Source organism: Sapajus apella, unplaced genomic scaffold, assembly GCF_009761245.1.
Source record: "Sapajus apella isolate SASKATOON/1434 unplaced genomic scaffold, GSC_monkey_1.0 scaffold64, whole genome shotgun sequence".
NCBI classification, from domain to species: domain Eukaryota; kingdom Metazoa; phylum Chordata; class Mammalia; order Primates; family Cebidae; genus Sapajus; species Sapajus apella.
In genome coordinates, this window is record NW_022437004.1 from 7,265,132 (window position 1) to 7,288,781 (window position 23,650).

Below are 23,650 nucleotides of genomic sequence, written 5' to 3' on the forward strand. Positions count from 1 at the left end.
TCGAGATGCCACCGAAGCGCCTGCCACCTTCTGTTGTTGATGGTGCACTGATGGCTTCGCAGCCTGGAACTCCTCTCAGTTATTGTGTGGCTGACAGACAACTCTGCTCAAATACTGAGCATCCCCCTTAAACCGGCCCCTCCGTCCCTCTCTAACCCCCGACCCTGCCGGATTGTCCTTGCAGCACCAATCACAGCCAGGAGACACACTGTGGAGCCTCTGTTTACATGAGCATCGCCTATGGCCCCAATGGAATGGAAACTTCCTGGCCTGGGGTTTTGCCTGTCTGGTTCACACTGTACTCTAGTACCTACAACTGTCCCTAAATATTTGATTAATAAATGAAAAGACTTCTGTTTCTTCATCTGTAAAGAGGAGGTTGCGCCCCATGATCTCTAAGATTCCTTCCAGGTATAAAAACCTGAGATGTTTTAAGGTTGCCAGGATGTGTGCAGCCTTGAGTCCTGTGATGAAAATGATCATGATCTCAAGTGACCCTCCCCCGCGCCTGGTATTTTTCTAAATACAGGGCATTAAGTGATGGATTCTGAATGTGAACACAAGGAATAAAAAGAAAAAAGCCAACATCTTTTTTGCCTTTCTCAGGCTGGGTGCTTCCCCCTCCCCTCCAGGGACCACCGGCCAGTGACATCCACCTACCTGCTCCGGACGGACTTGAGAGTTGATCAGAAGGTAGACAACTGAATCAGAGAGGCCAATGTTTTTAATGAGAAATAGTGACAGTGTTTCTTCATCTTTCAGGATATCCCTTATCCGTATTCCTCTTCCTACATATGAATAAGAGAAAGAACAGGGTGTTGAAGGGGGAATGGGTCACAAACAGGAAAACAGCTAGAGTCGATTGGAAACACTTCTAACTTGACTCTCAGAGGAAGGCTCTGTTCTTGGGGTCTCTGGGAGCCCCTAGAGGTGAGGCTCTTGCCAGTGGGCTGTCCCCAACACAGTCACAACATTGACTGCTGAAGCAGCTGGGCCCAATTTAGTAAGAAGGTGGAAAAAGTTAGCCAGGGCTAGGTGTGGGTGTCAGATGATTTGTGGGGTTGGTCTAGGACAGTGCTTCTGATTAAGGTGGGGCTGGGGAGCTGCAGGGCAATCTCATCCTCCTGGAAAGATCTGGCAAGATCGAAAGACATTTCTGGGTGTCACAACTGGGGAGGTGCTGGTGGGTAGAGGCCAAGGATGCTGCTAAACATCCTGCAAGGCCAGGACACTCCGACACTCCTCCTTCCCCCACACAAAGAGTTATCTGGCCCCAAGTCAGCAGTGCTGAGGTTGAAAAACCCCGGTCTAGAATTGGAGGAGACACATGTTTTTCCCACAATGCAGTTGTCACGGGGAGAGGACCCTTCTGGGTGTTTCTGTCATCTCAGCTTGGGCTGAGATGTTCAAGACACTGACGTGGACTAGAAGAAATGAGATGGGGCCATTCAGGGCAAGAAAAGCTCCATGTAGAAAGAAGAGAGCCAGGCACACTGCCTGGGCTTGCCTGATGAGCCCCAGTCATCTTCCCTCCAGCTCCTCTCAACACCTGTGGGAGGCAGCCTTTCTTTATAAGGAGGCATAAAGAACACCTAACAGTTAAGGTGACCTTGGGGCAAGTGATTGAACCTCTCCCTGTGTCTGTACTTTTCCACATCTACCTCAGGACTGTTGACGTGAAGTGAGGAATGTGAAGTGCTTAGCTCCCAGGCCTGAAAACAGCACTCAATAAATGCTCATTATGATCAATTTAGTATTATCCTTACCCCTCTTGGGAGATTCACACAAGCACCCTCCTCCTCTGCCATCTTCCAGGGCCAATGCTCAGCCTCAACCCTGCTGCTGCCATAGTTCATGAGGCTGTGGCCAGAGAAGAGTCTTATGGGCCTGATCTCTATGAAGGGACTTAATTCAACATGAAGGGAAAGCACTGGGGTGCATGAAAATGCCAATCTCTTCACCCTCAGTTCTTCAGAGGCCTGGGTGACTGTTTCTCTCCCAGTTCTTCTCTAACTAACTTTAACCATCTTATGTCCCCATTCTTTCTGGTCCCGATTCCACAGCATCCCATCTTCTCCCTCTCCAAATTCTCCCTTCCCCAAATGGCCAAGAGGCCTGCCCCTAAGTGCTGGACAGCCATCCTGCTCATCTCCAGGTTGTGCCTTTCCCTCAACAGGGTCTTGTCAGGATTCATGTTGCGGCTAGTTTCCCCTGGAAGGATCTTGGGTCAGCCCCACAGGCCTGTCCATGCAGCTAGGGCAGGGGAAGCTGGTTCTGAAGTTCAACCACACAGTGGCACAGTGGCCTCTCTCACAGTAATGAGTGCCTTGAGAGTTTGGCCCACTGTCATTCCCCTTTGCATAGAAAAAATCCAAGGAATTTGGGGAAAGCTGGACACAGGCCCCCAAGGGAGGAGGAGGGCTCTGAGAGGGAGGTCTCTTGAGAGTTGGGGGCTGTGGCTCCTGCTTTTATTATACTTTTTATTGAACCTAGCAATGCTGGGTGCACAGATGGAAGCCCTTGTAGTCACCTCTCTCAGACACCCAGCATGAAAGACTGACGTCCAATCAGAGTCTCAATAAATGTCTGTTGAATGACAAGAGGCATTCAGTAAATAACTGTTGTCTTGACCTGAGAGTCAGGACCCCATTTGAAAGTTTATCTCTGTTATTCTTTAACTCACCTGACCTTACATACAAATATCTCGGTGAGGAGAAGGGGCAAAACAAGAAAAGCTGGGAGCGATGTTGCCCAGGCCTGGCACACCAGACCTCCCAGGTGACAGGGCTGCCCTTGCCCTGGGGGCAAGGGGGAGCGCACTGGCTCCTGGTACACCTGAGAGGGCGGGGACCCAGGCGAACAGGAGGCCGATACCAGACAGAAGCTTCCCTAGACTCCTGAGGGAGAAATGTGAACTGGGAGTCTGAGGAAAGAAAAACACATTTTGTTTAAAATGTGGTTCTTCTTGTTCCCTTCTCTGGGAAGATTAGAGGAGGGCGGGTGGGGGCTGCTGAGGCCCGGGAGCTGAGAGTCGGGGTGAGAGAGGAGCCAGGAGAGTGCAGGAGGCTCCCAGGAAGAAGGCGTTTTAAAGATGATTGAGAGACCACAGAGCTTGCTTGGGGGAGAGGGACCGGGGCTCCAAGCCTAGTCTTTTACCATTAATCCTCCCCTGCTGAGAATGCAGTACTACAGGTTTGCCATGAAAGCAAAACGCTGCCTGGGTCAACCAGCGGTACACCTTCCCAGGTGGCTGTGCCGAAGCACGCGCCCCACCAGTCCCCGTCCCCCCCCCGCTCGCTTTCAAAGGTGGGCTCTTCCGCAGCGCGCGCCTGAGGGGTCCGTGCTCGCGGCGAGCTGCGCCCCCTGACTCTCCACAGAGTAGAACAGTCTGTGTTCCCGGCAGTACCCTTCAGGCCCTGGCCTGGGGTTTCTTCAGAGACCGTGTCCCTGACTTGCGGACGGACCCCAGTGCCCTCAGCCTCTAAGGTCAGGGATCTGGCTTCCGTTCCCAGGGCCGTGGCCGGCCTTTCCTGAGCCCTTGTTTCCAGATTTGCCCTGGTAGGGACGTCTCCCCGCAGGCTGAGCCTGCAGAGGGAACCGCCTGCGTGCCGCTTCAAAATCAGTCCTGCTCTGGGGTTAAGAAGTAGTGATTTTGGTTCTCATATACACGTTGTAAAACCACAGAGAAATTGTGGTTTGAAATTACTTCCTTCATACTTCCTCCTAGCAGGACTCAACCTGATGATCAGACACTTAAGTGAAATGTCTGCCTCATCATGGAACCCACTGGAAGCATGAGGTATGTCGCCCCGCAGGAGCCGGCCAGCCCACATCTGCATCTGCTTGTTTAAACTAGGAAAAACAGCACTTTCTGGTTGGTGCATAAGGGAAGGGCGGTTTCTTACTATTAAAATGGTAATTGTACTCATGCCATATAAGGTTCTTCAAACTTGAGCTCACTAATTTTCTGTCCAGAGCAGCAAAGAATGCAGTGTTCGTAGTGCGGTTTGTAGCAGTGACTACATAAAGTCTATGCTTTACTCGTTTCAAAACAATGAGAACGTGCTTGAGCATCTTGACGCACCAATCTAGTCATAGGCCTGTCCTTGCTTAGATGGGAAGAGAAGGCTTCAGAAGGTGGCTGGGTGGAGGAGGATCAGATTCTCCTCAGAGAAGTTTCCCCTGTTGACTCCCTTGTGCTCCTGAATCCCCTACTTCCCTCCGCCCGGCCCGCGCTGTGGTCGTTTTCTGCTCACTCATCTCTCAACGTCTGCCCCGTGAGTCCTCCGAGGGCTGGCATTCTCCTGAGTCATCTCTCCACCCCCAGAGACTAGCCCAGTGCCTGGCTCACAAGAGGCACTGAAAATCAGCTGAATGTTGAAGGAGCTGCCCAAACGCACAGGGAGGAGCCTCCAGGTCTGATTTCAACCATTCTCCCAGATTTCTTGTTTGAAACCTGCAGCAGAAGCTGTTCTATAGATACAGCCTCTCTCATTCCCCTGATAGACCCTTAGTGACCCCTTCCTCATTCCTGTCAACCTCTAAAGTCATTCTTAAAGTCAACCCCCTAATCCTAGGAGCATACATCTCCCAGAAGCCCCATACGACCGCTGTGGCAGCCTCTGAGCCCTGTTCCTGAGCAATCTCCCCGCGACTAGCAGCCTTTTTTCAGAAGGCGCACTCCACCCACAACCCCTGGATTTCTGGGGGGGGCTTTACTTCCTCACGAGCACTCATTTCCTCTGCTCTCCTGAGTGGGCTCCAGCTGCCATATCCAGTCCCTCTAGCCATTGCAGAGGCACCTACTACACATGCAATAGCACACAACACCCACTCACACTCATTATTCTTGGGTTGTTTCTTGTTCTTCCCCTGGAAGGGAAGACACAGTAGAGGGAGCGCCTCCATCCTTCCTCTTCACTGTTACTGACTCCACGTGGCTCTCCCACTCTGGTGCCTGGCTCCAGCCATCTTCCTGCACAACCATGGTGTCCACACGGGGCCAACATCCTTGCCTCCCATTTCCTCCTTCCCCTCACCATGCACCTGCACCTCCACTCAACTTCACCATGACCACATGTGGGGCCAGCCATCATCCACCATCTTGGAAATACTGAATTCACATATTTCACTTTCTGTCCACAGCCATCAATCCTTTCATCTTGTTCATTTTCTCAGTCATCTTAACAGGCTCATGGCACCCACTGAGACTTTTATTCCCATGCCTCTCCATTTCCACCCCCAAGACCTGATGCACGTAGCCCAGTCCCTGCCTGGTGACCTTCTGTGGTGCCTCCCTGTACACCCTCAGCCCTGCATCACCCACTCTCCACTTGCTCTGCCTCAGGGCCTGGATGCTGAATATTACTGGGAGAAATAGTGCAATTATGCATATTTATGTCATGATAACACGTGGTCTGTGACCTCCCTGGCTCCTTAATGATAGCTGGCCATGCTTCTTCATGTTACTGGTTAGCTCCCCCTCCAGAACTCTGTGAGGGTTGCTCCATACCTTTACCAAACTCTGCAAACCCCTCTCCACCTGCTTCTAGCCCTTGACCTAGCCTCATACTTCCCATAGCGCCATCTCTCTTAGCATTCTTTCTGTCTCTAGACTTACCTGGATGAGACCTTTCCTGCCTTCCTTCCCAACTTTCTACCTTCCAGGCTTCTGTGGAGGAAGAAGCATCTCCACCAAGGTGATGCTCAAGCGGCCTCCAGAGCCCATCCCTTCCTGCCTCTGCTAGTATCTTTTTCACCACAACTCCCTGCTCTTTCCTATATCTTCAGTCTCTCCATGGGTGAGGCAAGTGATGCTTGAGAGCTCTGGAGTCCCGCTTACCTGCAATTCTCTCCGGGTGAGTCCGGAGGGTGTCCATGAATTGGGACAAGATGCGGAGCTCTGTCCAAATACGGCCAAGGTGCTGGCTCTCTGGTGCATTCATGAGGAGTTCTTGAAAATCTCGATATACCCTTGCCAAGCTGTAAGGACAAAGCCTCATTAATGAGGAAATGGCTATTTTTATAATAGTAATATCTCATGCTATTTTTAAAGATACTATGTGCCTGACCTAGCTACTACATTGAGTATCCTTACAGTACTGCCAAGGCAGGAGAAAGAGACCATTTTACTTCCTTGCACATAGAGGCTAATAGATAGGGATGGTGGGTGATCTGTTCAGTCTCTCAGTTTTGGCAGTGCCTGGTCGCCTCTCAATCCCATGCTCTGTGTGTCTCCTGCCCAAAGAAGCCTTAAACAGGATGGCATTGGTAGATATTACTGGAGGTTTTTTTCCAGTTTTCACCCAATTCTCTGAAACCTGTCCTTCTGCGCATTCACACAGGTAGGCTCTGACCGCCATGCTTCATCCATAAGGACCTCCCTGCACACACACATGCCCACATGCACATGTACACCTCTGCCAAGGCTGATGGGACAGGGGAATAAAGCTGGGCCAACCTGATTTGTTCCCAGGAATTTGGATGGTGTTCAGAGATGGGCTTCTGATTGCCCAGGCTGTGGTACTGTGAATTGCATGAGCAGTGGCAGCCCAGGCGTTGAGGAGCAGGGGAGACTGGTCCATGGAGAGAGGTGAATGGAGTGGATACAGAGGCCAGGCCTTGCAGGCCCAGATGGAAGAGAGTTGAGGAAGCAGCTCCTGACAGCGCTCCAGGTCTTAGCCTGCCCTTCCTGAGCCCTGCCTTGCTGTCCTTGGCTCTGTGAGAAGGTCTAGTATCTAATTCATACATTTTCTTCTGGGGTTTAAGATTGCTTGAGTGGGTTTCTCTGCCTTGCAAGCAAAAGAACCTTTAATAAGCCAATATTTCATGCATAATGTGTGTGCAAAACATGAAACCTAACTTTCCGCGTTCGAATGCCAAGTACAGCTAGAGTCTGGAGCCCCCTTCTCCAACTCCCACCCCTCAGTTTTCTCCAATAACATCTACAGACACTGCCAGGGCCATTCCCACCAAAGCCCCATGCAGCCTGCACTGAGCTGTCTCCAGGCCTCCCTGATCCCACCATGTGACCCCACAGGATCTCTCTGGATGGGCAGGTGTTTTTAAGCTGAAAGTGCAGTTGTAAACTAAAACTGCAAGGCAGTGCTTGCAGCAATATGAGCAGTGCTAAATGCTACTTCCTTGACTTTGCTAGGAAGACAGATGTTTCCTCTTCTATCATCCTGTAATCCAGGGGTCAACAAACACATAAAAGTTACAGGCTTACAGATCATACAGTCTCTGTCACAACTACTCAACTCTGCCATTGTACGGCACAAGCAGCCATAATTTGTTCACAGTGGGGAAGGCCACCTCCACTCATTAGGTTGATCTATCAGACTTTTTTTTCTTTTTAGTCTAAAAGCAGGCTTCTCCTAGAGGAATTATACTGAGCTCCTCCAAGGAAAAACTAAAGTAATCAGATATCTGTTTTCACCTGGCCTAGTGTTTATACAGGTAGGGGAAAGCCTGCTCACCAACAGGCCCTTGCATGTGGCCTTCAGGTATGGGCTGCACAAGGTGGTGCTTAAGGTCAGCACAGTGGGTAAGGGATGGCCCTGTCCACACGCCAGGCCTCTGTCTCTAGGATATGTCCACATCATGTTCTCCCAACGCTCTGAAAGGGAATTCCAAAGGTAAACCCTCTTCCTGTGGGAGTGGACTTGAATTTTGACCCTAGACCAGAGGCTATTAACCTGGCATCCACAATTCCCTGAAATCAGATGTACAGTGTAATGTTTGGTGTGTGGCCGTTTTTCTTGGGAGAAGGGTCATTGGTTTTCATCAGCTTTCCAGATTGGCCTTCAGGCCCACAGTAAAGGGCCACTGTGCTTAAGCCATATTCTAAGATCTCACCACTCCAGGGGGCAGATGGCAATTACAACATAGGATTTGGAAATTGTCTTTTTCTCCCAAGAAGTAAACTTCACTTTGTAAACCTGACTTCATTTGCCTTCTCAATGCTCCCTGACATTTTTCCTAGCCCTTAGATGTCCAAGAAAGCTTTTAAAGGAACAGAGATCTGTCCAGGTTGATCAGGGTGAAGGGAACTGAGTTTTTCGCCCACAGTGACTCACTCTACCCAAGCAGGTCAATGACCAGAAGGCAGTGGACACATTTCAGAAGCAGGCTGCCATTGGACTCCAGTTCACATCCTGGCGATATAAGGACCAAGAAATTGTGTGCACATGGCCTTAGCTTGGAGATTTCTCCCAAAGTGCCCTGACAGTTAACAGAATGTTCCAGAGAGGAAACCTGCTCTGCTCCTAAGAGATTAGGGGCTCAGCAAGCCACAAGAACACTCTTTCAGTGCTACATGCTCAGTGCACGCACATGTGCACTCCAGCACATGAAGGGGTGTGTAACTTCCTCCCCCTCATGGCAGGGATCTCAACACTTACATGGAGTTGTTATAGTTTGACACAATTCCAGGAGATTCTCCTGGGGTGGGGCTTTGAAAACAAGGATTATTCACATTGCAGAAGATCCCCTGGAGCCATGGCAGCATTCCTGCTGAGGGCATCGCCTTGTTGGGAAAATGGCCTTTAAAACAGAAAATGATGACAAGACAGGGTTAGTCATGGAGACCAAGCAGGATCAGACCTAGGAGCTGGGGCCTTTTTGGGAAGGGGCCTGGGCCCCTCTGGTGCCCTTCTTCATTCTCAGCATTTAAGAAGCAGGAGCATAACATTTAATGTGTGCCAGGCCCTTGCTGGGTGCTAGAGACATGGCTTCTTCTCTCAAACTCCTGGTGTAGTGGGGAGACAGACAGATGCTGTAATAGGTATGGATGGAAATGTGAAGGAGACACCGGGGGGACACATCATTTTGTGCTGAGAGGGACTTAGGAGTGTTAGTTCAAGAAGCTTCCACGCAGCAGCTGCTGCTGCTTGAGCAGAGGTTCATCTATTCCTTCAGTCACAGTCTGAGCACCTACCCCCAAGCATGCAGTTGGCTGCAGGTGATGGGCTCCTGGGGGAGAGATAAAGAAGGAAGAGGCTGATAAATAGGAGGCTGATTCAGAACTGAGGTCTGAAACTCATGAACCAGAGGGTGAAGAGAACTCATCTACAAATCTGTTCTCTTTAAAACAAGTGAGAGTTTAGGTATTAAAAAAATAAAACTAGCAAAAACAAAACAAACAAAAATAAGTGCACCCTCCCTCAGTAACTACATACAAGTATCTGCTTAGAATGTGTAAGGTTAAAACATGAAAATTGGGGTTGGACAAGGTGGCTCATGCCTGTAATCCCAGCGCTTTAGGAGGCTAAAGTGGGAGGATCATTTGAGGCCAGGAATTCAAGACCAGCCCAGGCAATGTAGCAATTCTGTCTCTACAAAAAAACAAAAAAATTAGCTGGGAGCAATGGCTCATGCCTATAATCCCAGTACTTTGGAAGCTGAGGCAGGAGGATGACTTGAGCCCAAGAGATAGAGGCTGCAGTGGGCTATTGTCCCAACACTGTTCTCCAGCCTGGGCAACAGAATGAGACCCTGTCTCTCAAAATTTTTTTTAAATCATAATTTGTGTAACACTGATAAATCTGTTTTATGCATCATAGACATGAAATGATAATAAGCAGGTCTGATCCCCACACCCCCACCCCAAGACCATTCTAGACAAAAGGCCCAGTCCATTGTCTCTTCAAGGCTTGCCCAAGCTACCCTGCTATGCTTACATTCGTGTTGGCTGTACAGCGGGTTGGCATTCCTTAACCAGATCAAGATCAGAAATAAAGATAAAGGCCACACAAGTTCCACTGCAAAGCGAATCTGGAAAAACAAAACAAAAAGAGAGAAAGTCCGGTGGTACTAAGAGATTACAGAAAACATAACCAAAGCAGACACTCTCCTCCTAAGAGCCTATGTGTGCAGTAGGACTTTGGTTGTGGCATATTTACCTAAACAGTTTCCTTATTTTACCCTCTCCCTCACATACTACCTCTACCTTGTTTTATTGTATCATCCAGATTTTGTGTACATCTGGGTTCTACCCTACCTCTGTTTTAGAAAACTGCATTAGCATGAGACGTTTATAAAGGCTCATCAAGATCCTCTGCTTCAGTGCATTTTAGCTGTCACTACGCACATGAATGCAGATTTTGATTCAGTACAATCTCACCAGAACATGTATTTTTTTTTTTAAGACAGAGTATGCTCTGTCACCAGGCTGGAGGACAGTGACGCGATCTTGGCTCACTGCAACCTCTGCCTCCCAGGTTCAAGCGATTCTCCTGCCTCAGCCTCCTGAGGAGCTGGGGCTACAGGCATGTGCCACCACACCTGGCTAATTTTTGTATTTTTAGTAGAGACAGGGTTTCACCATGTTGGCCAGCCTGGTCTCAATTTCCTTACCTCTTGATCCACCCACCTCGGCCTCCCAAAGTGCTGGGATTACAGGAATGAGTCACTGCGCCCAGCCTCAGAGCTTGCATTTCTAACAAGGTCCCAGGTAATGCTGATATAACAGGTAGTAAAGATTTTTCTATAATACTCTATCTGCAGATAAGGAAAGAGGAACAGAGAAGGCAGGTGACTGTGCAGTGTCACATCAGCAGTGACAGCATCAGAACCCAAATCTAGCCTCCTGTTTCTAGGGCCAATGTTCTTTCCGCCCCTTCCCATTACCTTGCCTTCTCCTATCACGTAACAGACATTGCAAATGTGGTCACTGAATGAATGAATGAATGAATGAGCAAATAAATGACTGTGATCTATAGCAAAGCCAACAAAAATCTGGTCTACCAACATGTTTCCTTCAACAGTTTCTGTTGCTTAAAGAAACAAAGCAGGGCACACTGCCATGGGTTTTTATACTGGAAGAGGCTGCTGATGTCAACATATGGTTGAAAGTTGGTATTTAAATTTCAGTTCCATTTAGAGCTTAAGGACTCTTGATTCCAAAAGCAGATCCAGTGGCTGTGGCAGTCCACACCCTGTGGCATTGCACATAGGTGTGGGGTTGGAGATGTGGAATTATGGAGGGGAAGAGGGAGAGGGACATGTGAATTGAACAGGAGAACTATGCAATCCTTACTCTAGAGACCTTAAGAAGGAAACGCATAAGATCTGAAGGAGATCTTAAGCAGCTGGCTGGGGAATAGCAAGTTTAATAGATCAGCTAGGGGCTATTCACATGATCTTTCATGTAACCCTTTGCTGTTTTCCTCTAAAAGAAATGTAAATAGGCTCTCAGCAAAATAAGAGTCACCACAGCAGGGGCTCAATAAATGCTCCTTTCCTGCTAATAAGGACAAGCCATGTTCTGCTTTTTAATAAACAGCCTGCTGGTGACCAGATTTAAGAAACTAGAAAATAAATTGATGGGGGAATATTATCATCCATTGAAGAAAGAAAAAAGCAAAACTGTTTAGGGGCAGGTGGTGATTATGTAGTTGTAACTTTTTACAAGATGTTTTACCCAAAATACGTATAGGGAGGATGTGTTGGAGGAAGCATGCACACACATGCACACAATATGGGAAGAAAAGAATAGATTCTCTACGAGACACTGATTTTTTTTTTTTTTTTTGAGATGGAGTCTCGCTCTGTTGCCAAGGTTGGAGTACAATGGCACAATATTGGCTCACTGCAACCTCTGCCTCCTGGGTTCGAGTGATTCTTCTGCCTCAGCCTCCAGAGTAGCTGGCATTACAGGTGTGCACCACCATGCCCAGCTAATTTTTGTATTTTTAGTAGAGATGGGGTTTCACCATATTGGCCAGGCTGATCTCGAACTCCTGACCTCAGATGATCTACCTGCCTCAGCCTCCCAAAGTGCTGGGATTACAGGTGTGAGCTGCCACACCCAGCCCGAGCAATCATTTTTAAGAGGACCTTCTACACCTTCCCCCACAAGATGGCAAAATACCAATATTGGGCAATTCCTACCCAGCCTTAAGGGGACTGACTGTACGCATACTTGCCAGCCACTGGAACGTTGCAGTCCCCCCAGTGCAGGCAGATCGAGGTTAGCCAGGCTGGGCCTCTTCCCTAGCCAGCCCCGTCTCATTGTTAACATCCTGGTCCCTGACCACACGCAACTGTCCCCCAGCTGCCTGGACTACCCCTTCTTAACACTCATTTCGCTTCAGGGTCGTTACTCCTCCAAGTAAGTGCAGCCCTCAAGGGCAGTGAGCTTCCTGAGGGCAGGAACCTCATCTGTCATTGTCACTACTATGATTCCAGCACCCCACATGGGGCAGGACTCATAATAGGTATCAATAAATATCCATGGAATGAGTGAGCCTTTGTCAAGACTGGTCTAGGAGGCTTCTCCAGGAAAGTCTTTGGTGACATGGGGTTCAGGTCACCAACAGTCTGTAGATTTAAGAAATAGCCTCCCCCACTGGCATGTACATTGGAGTCTTGTCTTCCATTCTGGATCATTCCATCGGTGGGTAAGGCCAGGGAACAGGTTTGGCAAGATAGCAACGTTGAGTGATAGGAGCAAATGATGAAACAAAGAAGTTGTTCCTAGTGTCTTCATCAAAGAAATGAGACATCCAGTTCAAATCAACACATTTGACTCCTTTAAACAACTGCTTGCCATGTTGGCCTTCTACCAAGTATATCGGCTGTCTTCCACACAGCAACATCTGTCTGGGAGTGGTGTGGCATGTTAAACTCTGATGCTGATTTGGGAGTTAGTGGGAAGATCTGGGTTAACAACCACTCGGGGGCTTGCTTAACCTCTGAGTCCCAGTTTTCTTGTCTCTGAAATGGACTGCTCTTTTTCCTACAGTGTACACTCAGGATTAAGAGCAGATTACTCTGAGGCCAAGTACTGAGGTTCCTATCCAGTCTGTTCCATCTTAGCTATGTGACCTTGGTCAACCCGCTCAGCCCCTCTGTGGCACCCAGTCTCATCTGTGAAATGGATGTATTACTAGGACCTACTTGCCAGAGCAGTCTTGAGCATAAAATAAGACAACTGTGTTAAACACGAAACCACAACATGGCATGAGGTAACACCCAATAAACGAGCCATTTGTTATTGCCTCACAGGGTTGTCACAGGTCACAGGGATGATGCAAAGGCAGATGAGTAAGGAGGTATAATTAAGATTACCTGCAACCCTGTAGGCCTGTCCTCTACTTACGTTCATCTCCCCGCCTTTCTGGATTCAGAACTGCCCAGTTGCTGGTTTGGAACCATGGGGCTTCCTGAGAAACCAGCCACACACTGTCCACTGCTCATACATGAAGAGGGAGGGGTGTGCACTAGGGAGGGGACCAGCCAGCTTGGCCTGCCTGTCCCATGGGTAAAATTTATAAACCAAGCTAGTGCATTGTCATCCTCCCTTGCAAGGCTTGTCACGCACTCTTGCATCCACCCAGTCCCTCACTCACTCATTCTTGTGTTTTTGAAAAATCTGGTCTTCACAAGGCACTGTGAGTTAGAGGTCTCCTCTCAGGAGTAGGGGTAGGATCAGCACCTCTTTTCTTCCTTCCTTCTTTGTCTGGCCCTAGGACTAATCCTACCTCACCTGTGCCCTCTTCCCATCCTTGAATTAGGCTGTTGTTTTCTGCCTATGGTCCCCGCCACTCAAATCATCACCCCTGTTGACCTGGGTCAGCACTTCTTATGTGGCTTCTCGCTGAAAACATGCCGGGGGTCTCAGGCCATGCCCCAGATCAACTACATCAGAACCTTGGGGCATGAGACATTAGGGTTCCTCTTTTCAGTACTTCTTAAGTAATTCCAATGTGCATCCAAGGCTGAGAACCTCTAGTCTAGGTAATGGTTGGTTGGTAATCTTTGAAACATATTTGTTGAGAGGTCACTGTTGTTCTAACTCTGTGAGAGTGTGTTGTTTTTTTAGGGGGGTGGGCAGGTGCTGCATGTCACATGTTACTCCCTGCACAAAGACCACAAGCCATTCTTTTCCTAGCCTGACAGGTCTGGTCTTCACAACAGCCTCTTCTCCTACCCGCTTCCAAAGTCATGCTCAGCACCCCCACCCCAGAGCAGCATCCTTGTCCTTGACGCTCAACTGCACACAGGCATACCCCAGGGAGAAATTCCACAGTATAATTAAAAACATGTTTTCTCAGCAGCTCGGACTCCCCCACCCTGCCCTTTACACATGTCTGTAACTTTAAGCCCAGCCGAGGCTCAGAAGGGCTGGTGGAAAATTCTTTTTTCCCAAACTGATTTTTCCTTCTTTCTCTCTTTTCTTTTCTCTTCTCTTCTTTCTTTCTCTCTTTCTTTCTGTCTCTTTCTTTCTTTCTCTTCCTTCCTTTCTTTTTTTCTCTTGCTCTTTCTTTTTCTTTCCTTTCTTCCCTTTCTCTCTCTCTCTCTTCCTCTCTCTCTTTCTCTCTCCTTTCACCTCCACTCCTTTCTTTACCATTCAATTGACATGAAGAGGAGGGGTTTCTGGCAAGGGCACAGTTGTGCTTGTTTTAAAACTGAGCCTGTTAAATTTTCTTCCTTCCTGCTCTGTTTTCAATTTAACAGAAGGCAGCCAAGGCCTAAAATTAGCCCTATGATTCTCCCTTCTGCACCAAGAACCAGGACAGGATTCTTAGTCTGGACCAACATGACCCAGAGCCTGGGTACACTGGAGTAGGTGCCCAGCTTCTCTGTACCTGCCATATTCTCAGCCTGATGCTGGGCCCAGGACAAAGGCCACAGCTGTCCCAGGTGCTTGGGGGTGTGGGGTCCAAAAAATGATTAGTGCCCCACTTTCATGAGTCCTCAGGCCTCCCCCAGATATCCATCCTAACCCAGAAGCTGGGATGAGGGAATGATACCAAGAGAACTGCCTAGTGACCTTCATAAGCCCTCCCTGACGCAGTGCCTGGTCCGCAGCCAACACGGGCAGATGTGTATTTGTCATGTGCAGTGGAGAGAGCTCTCATCATTGGGAATGCTTGTCACCAGGATGAACTCCTTAGGAAGGCTTCTCCCACCCTCTTCAACCCTGGTGCCCCCTCCGAGCTCCCAGACCTCCTCCTCACCTCTCACCTGTGCTTCCTTCTACTCCGCGGCCCCCACATTGTGCTGCGCAGTAATTATACGTGGGAGCCGCTCCTATCTGCTCTAAACTCTATGAAGGCGGTGGCTGTGTCTAGCTCACTTTGGTATAGGGCAAACATACATCCCAATATGCCAGGGCCAGTGGTAGTTTACATTTATTGCCCCAGTGCAGTTATTAATAGTGCTCCCTTTTACTTTCAAAACTGCCCAGATTGGATGAGAAATTATTTGACGACTCTATCTTAGTGATATCAGTGACCAGACTATTGGATAGATCTTGATCCATGGAAGCAGTGTGGTGTCACGGCCATGCCCGCCTATCCTGGGTCACACAGCATGGGTGCGAATCCCAGGCCCAACCCCACCAGTTACTAATCCTTCTCTGGAGCCTCAGTGACCTCATCAGTACCGTGGGGATCATTGAGAGGCCTCTCTTGTGGAATTGCTGGGAGGGTTCAGGGAGGTGATGCACGTAGTACAGTGCCAGACACTTAGTAACACTTGACAAATGTTAACAGAGGAATGAGAAAGAAGAGGGAGGAAAGCAGAAGCTGAAGATTTTCATCTTATGCCCTTAGGGATTGGGAGCTGAGGAATGAGGAAATTTGGTATCTGTTTTTACTCTTGCTCTGCCTGCAGGAGTAAACATCTAAAAGCATGGAGGTTTGAGGAAAAACCTGGGATCTGAATTATGGGCTGGGTGGTCATACTTTTCTTAGAGAGACCATCTTCTAGAGGTAGAAATTTCCAGAAAAACCAAAAGCTTAAGAAGGAGCCACAGATACCTCAGAGCTAGAGAGTCTGCAGGGGGTGCCTCCATTTAACTCAGACATCCTGGAAGCTCCTGGAATGCGGTCGCAGGTGGGGCGCCATCGGGAGGCATGCCAGACGGAAATCTGAATTTCCAGGCCGTCAGGACAGCATCCAGCAAACACCAGCCCAGCCCAGGCCCAGCCCTGGGAGGTGCCCCAGCCGAGGCCTTCAGCCTGAGTGGCTGCATCTCCCTGGGAACACACTGTGGCAAAGGCAGAATCCCTGAGCAGGACTCACCAAGGCACGCCAGGGAAAGGCCAGATTGAGAGGGAGGGCACCAGAGCATTCTGAAAACAGTTATTCTCTGTCACAGCGACATGAGCACCACAGGAATGGAATCATTTTAAGCCAGCAGCTACGGTCCTCAGTTATCATGCAACCCCCTTTGAAGGTCACCAAGAGCACAGTGAGAATAAAACGAACTAAGAATTGTCATTTCTTATGGGAAAGAGAGAACAATAAAATATTGGATTTTCCTCCACAATCTATAGACTCCAAGCCTCCTGTAGGCAGGGGCTGGGAGGCCTTGTTGCTACTGTACACCCATGAACCTAGCACAGTGCCTGGAGATTGTTATTTGTTGATAGAAGGAAGGAATGAATACATGAATAAATTTAATCATGAGTCTTTTTCAAGTTTTGTCAGGATTTTCAAGAAGGGAAGCTCCTAGAAAAAAGGACAGAGTTTCTGACTCCTCTTAATACTTGGCCCCTGGGGACAACAGATAACTTCAGCACCAGCGCTGACAGAGGAAAGCGGCCTGAGGACAGTGGTGCTCCCTGGACATGCCAGGTCTAACCTCCCCTGCAGCCTCCCTGTGTCCTGGGCCAACCACACACAAGCTTTGAAGCCACCCATGAGCGTGGTTGAAGCATATCCTGTGCTCTCCCTTTTATGCTGGTAATTAAGCTGTTATCCCTCAGCTCCACATGCACCAGCCTGCCAGGGCTTTCTCCCCAGGGGTCTGGGCCTGAGGTCAGGCTCAGAGACCCAGCAGCAGCCTTGATGCACCCCTTCCTTCCAAGTCCTAATGTCAGCTCCACAGGCCTCTCATCTATGTTTCCAAGTCTTGATCATACCTCTCTCTTCCTTTGGTTCTCTTAGCCCTAGGGATGGGAGCTGTGTCCTGCAATTGCTACCTCCGTGATACCTTACCATTTTCTTTTACCCTCTAAGCTACGAGCTCTATACTTAGCTAACACCTTTTCAAACTAAACTCTAAGGAGATCCTCACTGAGACACTTATTCATAGGCCTTCACCGGTTCCACCAGTTGGCACCATCATCTACATAAACTTATTCTGAACTGAGCTTTGGAGCAAATACTGTTCTCTTCTCCCCTCCCTTTCCTCCAGAGCTCTCTAGTGGCTTGCAGCTCCCATCATCCTAATCTCAGCCTTACTCAGCCCCTACCCTTTATCCCCTCCTTCCTCTTTCAGCTCCTTTAGTCATTGGCATTTGCATGACTCTGCAAGGCTGTAGCAAAGTGCATTCTTTCTTTACAGTTCTATGGTAACTCCTTGTCCCTTCATGGAAAAAATGAACAAGGCCAGTTGGCATTTACATGTACAGCCTTGGTGTTCTCTGATCTCCAGCACCTCTTGCCTTCACTTCTCATGGAATATTCCATCTATGCTACTTCATTTTGCTTTTGGTCTCAAAACATACTTTGGGTTTTCCCAGCCAGCACAGAAGCCTGTCCAGGGTGGAATGTGTGTCGTACTTTTAGGTCTCCAGTCTAACCCAGCCTGGTGTCTGCTCATTGAAAGAGTTCAGGAAATGTGCGTGATGGTTAATAATGTACAGCATCTCACAGAATCTGGGACACGGTCAATAGTAAGACGCACTGTTATTTTTCTGCACCACTAAGAAAGAAAAAAAAATGTGTCCAGTTAAACTGTGACTTGATCGTGAGCTGCATTCCAACTTCAGAAATGTTAACGTGAAAAAACAATGTGCCTCAGAGAATCAGTGAAATAAAGCCTCACTAAGCTAGGAAGCTATTTGAGGGGGTTCTTGTTTGCCTTTGGCCTGCTCTTCAGGACATAAGGTTCTTCCCACTGCCCAGTGTGGACACCCTAAAGCAAGGTAGACTAGACTGGCAGGTGTAAAATGGGATGGGGGAGGGGCGGGCAGGCAATAAATTGACAGACAGGATGGGCAAAAGATTTTCATGTGGCTGAGAACAGAGAAGCACATCTTCCTGCAAAGAGCATTTTCAGAGGTGCCCACAGAGCGGCTAAACCACAACAAACCCACTGACTGCTCACAACCCCCCCACCTTGCCCCACCAGCCAACCCCACACTTTCAACCTGTTTATTTGCTCCACACCTCATTTTTAAATGACAGACAGTAACTGTTACCTTTTGCCTTTTCCTCAGGGTCCAGTTCTTCCAGAGCAAAAGCTGTATCTGTCTCACGAAGCCCATGCTAATGACCACACGAAGGCCAGACTGGTCAGAGCTGAGGGCCCCCAGACAGTAAAGGACGTAAATGCCGCTAAGAGTGCCTCCAGCTCCGGTCGCTGTGTCCTTCTCCTGGTGATTAAAGGCTACTTTTCCCCTTCAAAGCATAATCCCTTCTAATTACACATAAGCCCTTTGTTGGGGAGAGGAGGCCAACACTGTGTTGGTTCCTTTTTAGGGAGAGAAAGAGAACCATAAAGACACAGGTGGCTGGGCACCAGGGAAATTGAGGTAGGGGATACAATGGGAAGCCAAGACCCTCAGGTGTGAGAGGAGTTCCTGGGGTTGCTCAGGGGAATGTCTTTGGATATCTCCTTAAGTTTGGAACAAAATCTCTTTGCATAAATAATAGACTGGGCATTTGTGAGCCTGCCATGAGCCAGTAGCCAGGGTTTGACTGCCCCTTTAAGTCAAATCAACTCACTTGGCAGATCTGAAGTGATCCCTCCTTCTTTTAGCCTTTATCTTGCTTTGTAGTGACTTCAGGCCAGATATTTGGGTTGTCTCTGAGCTTTGTGGAAGGTGATGATGTTTATCTCCTGTGCTAAATTTGATCGACTAGTAGTGGCTGCCTGGGGCTGTAATGGAAAAGGCAGTGGAACACTCCAGGCTCAGCAGGATGGAACCGTGATTGACTTGCAATGTATGACAGGGTGTGGGCATGAGGAGAGGCAGCAAATGGGCCAGTGACTGTCATTCCAGCCCTGCAGTGTGGGGTGGTGCTAGATTGACTCATCACCAGGTAAGGGATCTGTGATCCCAAGGAACACCCCAAACAGAAGCCTCCCTGGTACCGCGCCATGGAACTTTTTGTCTCTGCCTCCTCAAATCTCAGAACTTTGTTCTCTTTGAAAGACTCTAGACCCCTGAGACCTCGATAGTGATGGAGGGAGAACCACAGAGAGGAATGGATGCTGACTTCATGGAGTTTGTGGTCTGGTTGTAAACATGGGACTTGAACTCGAATAACTCAAGGAATATGATGAGGGCCCACAGGCTATGCATAGCGGGGCTTCCAAGAAGAGAGAGATGGTTTCTGCTTACGATGGCAAAAAGACTCCTTGGAGGTGATGGCATTTAAGACAAGCTTGCAGAATTACAAAATAACATTTTATAGTAAGTTTATGATTTCTAAACTGCTTTTGCATGTTAATTCATTTTAGCCTCACTACAATTTTGTGAGATCCACATTTGCTCAGTTTTATAGATGAGGAACATGAAGCCTAGTGAGATTAAGTACTTTGCTCAGGGTCCCACGTGACAATGGTGGGTTCTTGAACAAGTGAGTCATTTAAACTCTGCAAAGACAGGGAGGAATAGCTTATCTTTCCCAGGAAAACCACAAGTGAAGCATGGCTGGAGTGAAGGCTAGGAATAGAGGATGCTGGAAAAGGAGACAGGGACCAGACTGAGAAATTGATGATGACGATGATGACTGAATCAACTAAGATTTACTGAGCCCCTGCAAAGTGACTGGAATGACCCACAAGTGCAGGCCAACCCCAAGCAAGCTCTGGCAGAATCATTAAGACCTTGTTGCATGTTAAAGAGTATGGGTTTTATCATGTAGAAGGTGATGAAAGATTTTAATCCAGGACTGCCAAGAGTAGTCAGCTGGCAGCAATGTGGGGGTGGTTTAGGGGGAGGCAGAGAGCCTGAGCAATGCAGTGACAGCCTTGTTGGAGAGAAAGGAGGGACTGGAGAGATAGGAAGGAAGGAGACAGCAGTGCTAGGTGACTTACTGGGAGAGAGTGGTCAGGAAGAGGGAGAAGTCAGCTAGATGGAATTTAGCTTGGCTGGCTGGCTAGTGAGATGGTAGTGCTCATAACTGAGAAGGGAATGCCAGAGGAAGGCCAGTGGGGAGCAGGAGGTAGTGGGGGAGAACAGGGGTTTGCATTTGATATATTGAAGCTGAAGTTCCTATGACATCTGACTGCACATATTCAGCAGGCATTTGAATACTTGGGTCTGGAGTCAAGGATAAGCTTGTGAGATGGAGACATAGCTTTGTGCATCGTCAGCATATAGGTGGAAGATTAAGTTCTGGGAGTGATTAAACAGGTGACCCAGGAAAGATAAGCTTGGAGAGTATATGAGGTTGCTGAAGGGGAACTACAGCTGGTGAAGGAATATGTCTCCTTCCAATTCCCAAAGACATCAGCTATGTAAATAATGTTCTGTCGTAGTTTTTAATAGTTTTTAATTTTAAATAGTTCATACTTCGTTGAGCTAAAAAGGAGAAAGTTAAACCATGAGCACTTCGTTAATACTCAATTGATGATGCTCTAATAGTATTATTCCCATCTAACCATTGTTCTTGTCTGAACAAATCTGTTTGTTGAGATTGACACATACATGACATACAGTTTATCATTTGAACCATTTTAAATGTACAATTGAGTAGTGTTTTTTTATTTTTATTTTTATTTTTAGAGATGGAGTTTCACCATGTTGGCCAGGCTAGTCTCGAACTCCTGACCTCAGGTGATCCGCCCACCTGAGCCTCCCAAAGTGCTGGGATTCCAGGCGTGAGCCACCACGCCAGGCCTTGAGTAGTGTTAATACATTCATATTGTTATGCAGCTATCAGCACCATCCATCTTCAGAACTTTCATTTTGCAAAACTGAAACTCTGTACCCATTAAACACTAACTCCCCAGTGTTCCCTCTCCCTGGCCCCCTGCCAACCACTCTGTTTTCTGTCTCAATGAATTTGACTACTCTATGTACCTCATCTAAGTGGAATCATATAGAAAAGCATAATCTTTAAAGTTCATCTATGTTGTTGTAAGCCAACTTACAACAACATAGATGAACTTTAAAGATTACAAAATATCATAAACTGGGTGGCTTATAAACAACAGAAATTTATTTCTCACAGCTTTTGAGGCTGGAACCAGGTCCAAGATCAAGGTGCCAGTAGATTCGGTGTCTGACAAGGGCCTATTTCCTGACATGTGTGTGGTAACTTTTTGCTGTGACCTCATCCAGTGGAAGGGAAAAGGGGTCTCTCTTGGGCTTCTTTTTATAAGGGCACTAACCCCATTCACGTGGGTCTTACCCTCATGACCTAGTCACCTCCCCAAAGCCTCACCACCTAATACCATTACCTTGGGGGTTAGGATTTCAATTTATGAATTTTGGAGGAACACATACATTTAGACCATAGCAGATGTATCAGAATTTCTTTCCTTTTCAAGGTCAATTAATATTCTATTTTCTGTATAGACCACATTTTGTTTATCCATTCGTCCATCCAGGGTCATTTGGGTTGTTTCCACCTTTCGCCTATTGTGAGTAATGCTGCTATGAACATAGGTGTACAAATATTTGAGCCTCTGCTTTCAGTTATTTGGGGTAGATACCTAGGAGTGAAATTGCTGGATCGAATAGTGTTTCTGCTTATTTTTGGAAGAACTACCATACTATTTCCCTTAGCAGCTGCACTGTTGTACATGCCAATCAGCAGTGCATGATGATTCCAACTTCTCCACATCCTGGCCAACATTTGTTATGCTCTGTTTTTCTTCTTATCATAGCCATCCTAATGGGTGGGAGATGGTATTTCACTGTGGTTTTTATTTGCATTTCCCTAATGATTGATATTAAGGACATTTAACTCTTTTTTTACTCTTTAATATTATAGATATTGCATATAATTTTTCTCCCAAGGTAACTCCAGTTGTTTTAAAATTATGTCAGACTAAAAGGTGTGTTCAGTTTTCTCATATATTTCTGAGAATATACCTAGTGAGTCAAGAATGATACTGATGATAACTGCATATTTCATTCTCATAGTTATCACCATTAACACAAATTGATGGGGGTAAATCTGAAATTGATAGAGTCCTGGCAGTAGTTTTGGGCTAGGACTCTGCACATGCATTGAGAGCTGTGATGTTAAGCGATAGACCATATCAATTCACATTTATGTTCAGAACTACAAAGAAGTCAAGAAAATGGTGAAGTTTTAGAGATCTCACTCCTATTCCGGAGGGTTGAACTAGGAAGAGGCATTCTATTACTTATATCAGTTATTCTGCCAACAAAAATTCAGTAAGGGAGAGAAATAATTTATAATTTCTAAAGTTTCTATTTGGAAAAAAAAGTGCCAGGCGCCACGGCTCATGCCTGTAATCTCAGCACTTTGGGAGCCTGAGGCAGGCAGATCTCGAGGTCAGGAGTTCGAGACCAGCCTGGCAACATGGTGAAACACCATCTCTATTAAAAATATAGAAATTATCTGGGCGTGGTGGCAGGCACCTGTAATCCCAGCTACATAGGCTGAGGCCGGAGAATTGCTTGAACCTGGGAGGCGGAGGTTGCAGCAGTGAGCTGAGACCATGCCATTGTACTCCAGCCTCGGTGATAGAGCAAGACTACATCTCAAAAAAAAAAAAAAACTATGGAAAAATATATAGACAAAATTAGTTTGAAATTGCTGTAATTTTGGAGTGGAGATAAATTTGATAATAAAACCAGTACCAAAAGATCACCTCAATTCACTTGCAACAAGCTGAAGAAAATAGAATGTCCCCAATACATCATTAGACATATATTTCTTTGAAACAGTGATTGTAGGTGGAATGAGAAAACATTATGAATCTATGTCACAACATAAAAGCAGTTTTGGGACATCATAATGTAAAATGAAAAATATCTGATTTTTAAATTTGAATTTCTTTCTACCAAACTCAAAACTAAATCATTGTGCAATTAAAACTTGCAACTCCAATCATGAATAACATAAGTATTTCCTCAGCTTATGCAATAATATTTAATGAGATGGGTTACTAGGTTCAGTTAGTGTTACATAGGGGCCTAAGCAAAGACTGGGACTGGATCTCACTTGTTTTTGCTAAACAAGCCTGGGACCCTGGTATAGGGCTGCATCTTAGAAAAGGAGGTACCTTTTTCATTTCACAAAGGTGTCTTCTGCTCATCAAACTATGCAACCACGAGAGGCTTCATCCACCCAGAGGAGCACATTTTCTAATTTGCATAAAAGTGCCACATGGGCTAGCAGAGGACCTGAGGCTGTGTTCCCCACCAGTAGGAGAAATCTGATCTGCAGTAACAGAGAATAAAGGGAACACACAGAGAGGTAGAGAGCATGGGTCCCAGCTGTAGCTAAGTCCCTGGTTCCAGCTGTCCTTGGGACACAGCTGTTCCTCTCCTTTTCAGGCCGGTTAGCTGTAAGACACTCTGATCCTTTCAATAAAACCTCCTTTTGCCTAAATTAATTGAAATTTGGCTTCCATAATTTTTACCAAAAGATTCCTGACTAACGTGAGTTATCTTAATCAAGGAGAGGATATGACCTGGACCAACCTACATGGGGGAAAAAATTATTTGCAGCCTATTGGGATGTATCTGAATAAAATTCCTGG

At 47.2% G+C, this 23,650-nt stretch overlaps 1 protein-coding gene across 2 annotated transcripts in view; it reads right to left on the bottom strand.

Annotated features, from left to right (window-relative positions):
- Positions 1-18,356, bottom strand: part of ABCA4 (ATP binding cassette subfamily A member 4) — a 111,552-nt gene extending 93,196 nt beyond the window's left edge. For both annotated transcript variants that reach the window (XM_032247915.1, XM_032247914.1), the window contains exons 1-5: positions 18,159-18,356; positions 9,681-9,774; positions 8,403-8,544; positions 5,843-5,982; positions 661-788 (exon numbers count right to left, since the gene is read on the bottom strand). In XM_032247915.1, coding sequence (XP_032103806.1) covers positions 661-788; positions 5,843-5,982; positions 8,403-8,544; positions 9,681-9,774; positions 18,159-18,224 — 570 coding nt within the window. In that variant the 5' untranslated portion in view covers positions 18,225-18,356. The remainder of the gene's footprint in view (positions 1-660; positions 789-5,842; positions 5,983-8,402; positions 8,545-9,680; positions 9,775-18,158) is intronic.
- Between the last annotated feature and the right edge of the window lie 5,294 nt (positions 18,357-23,650).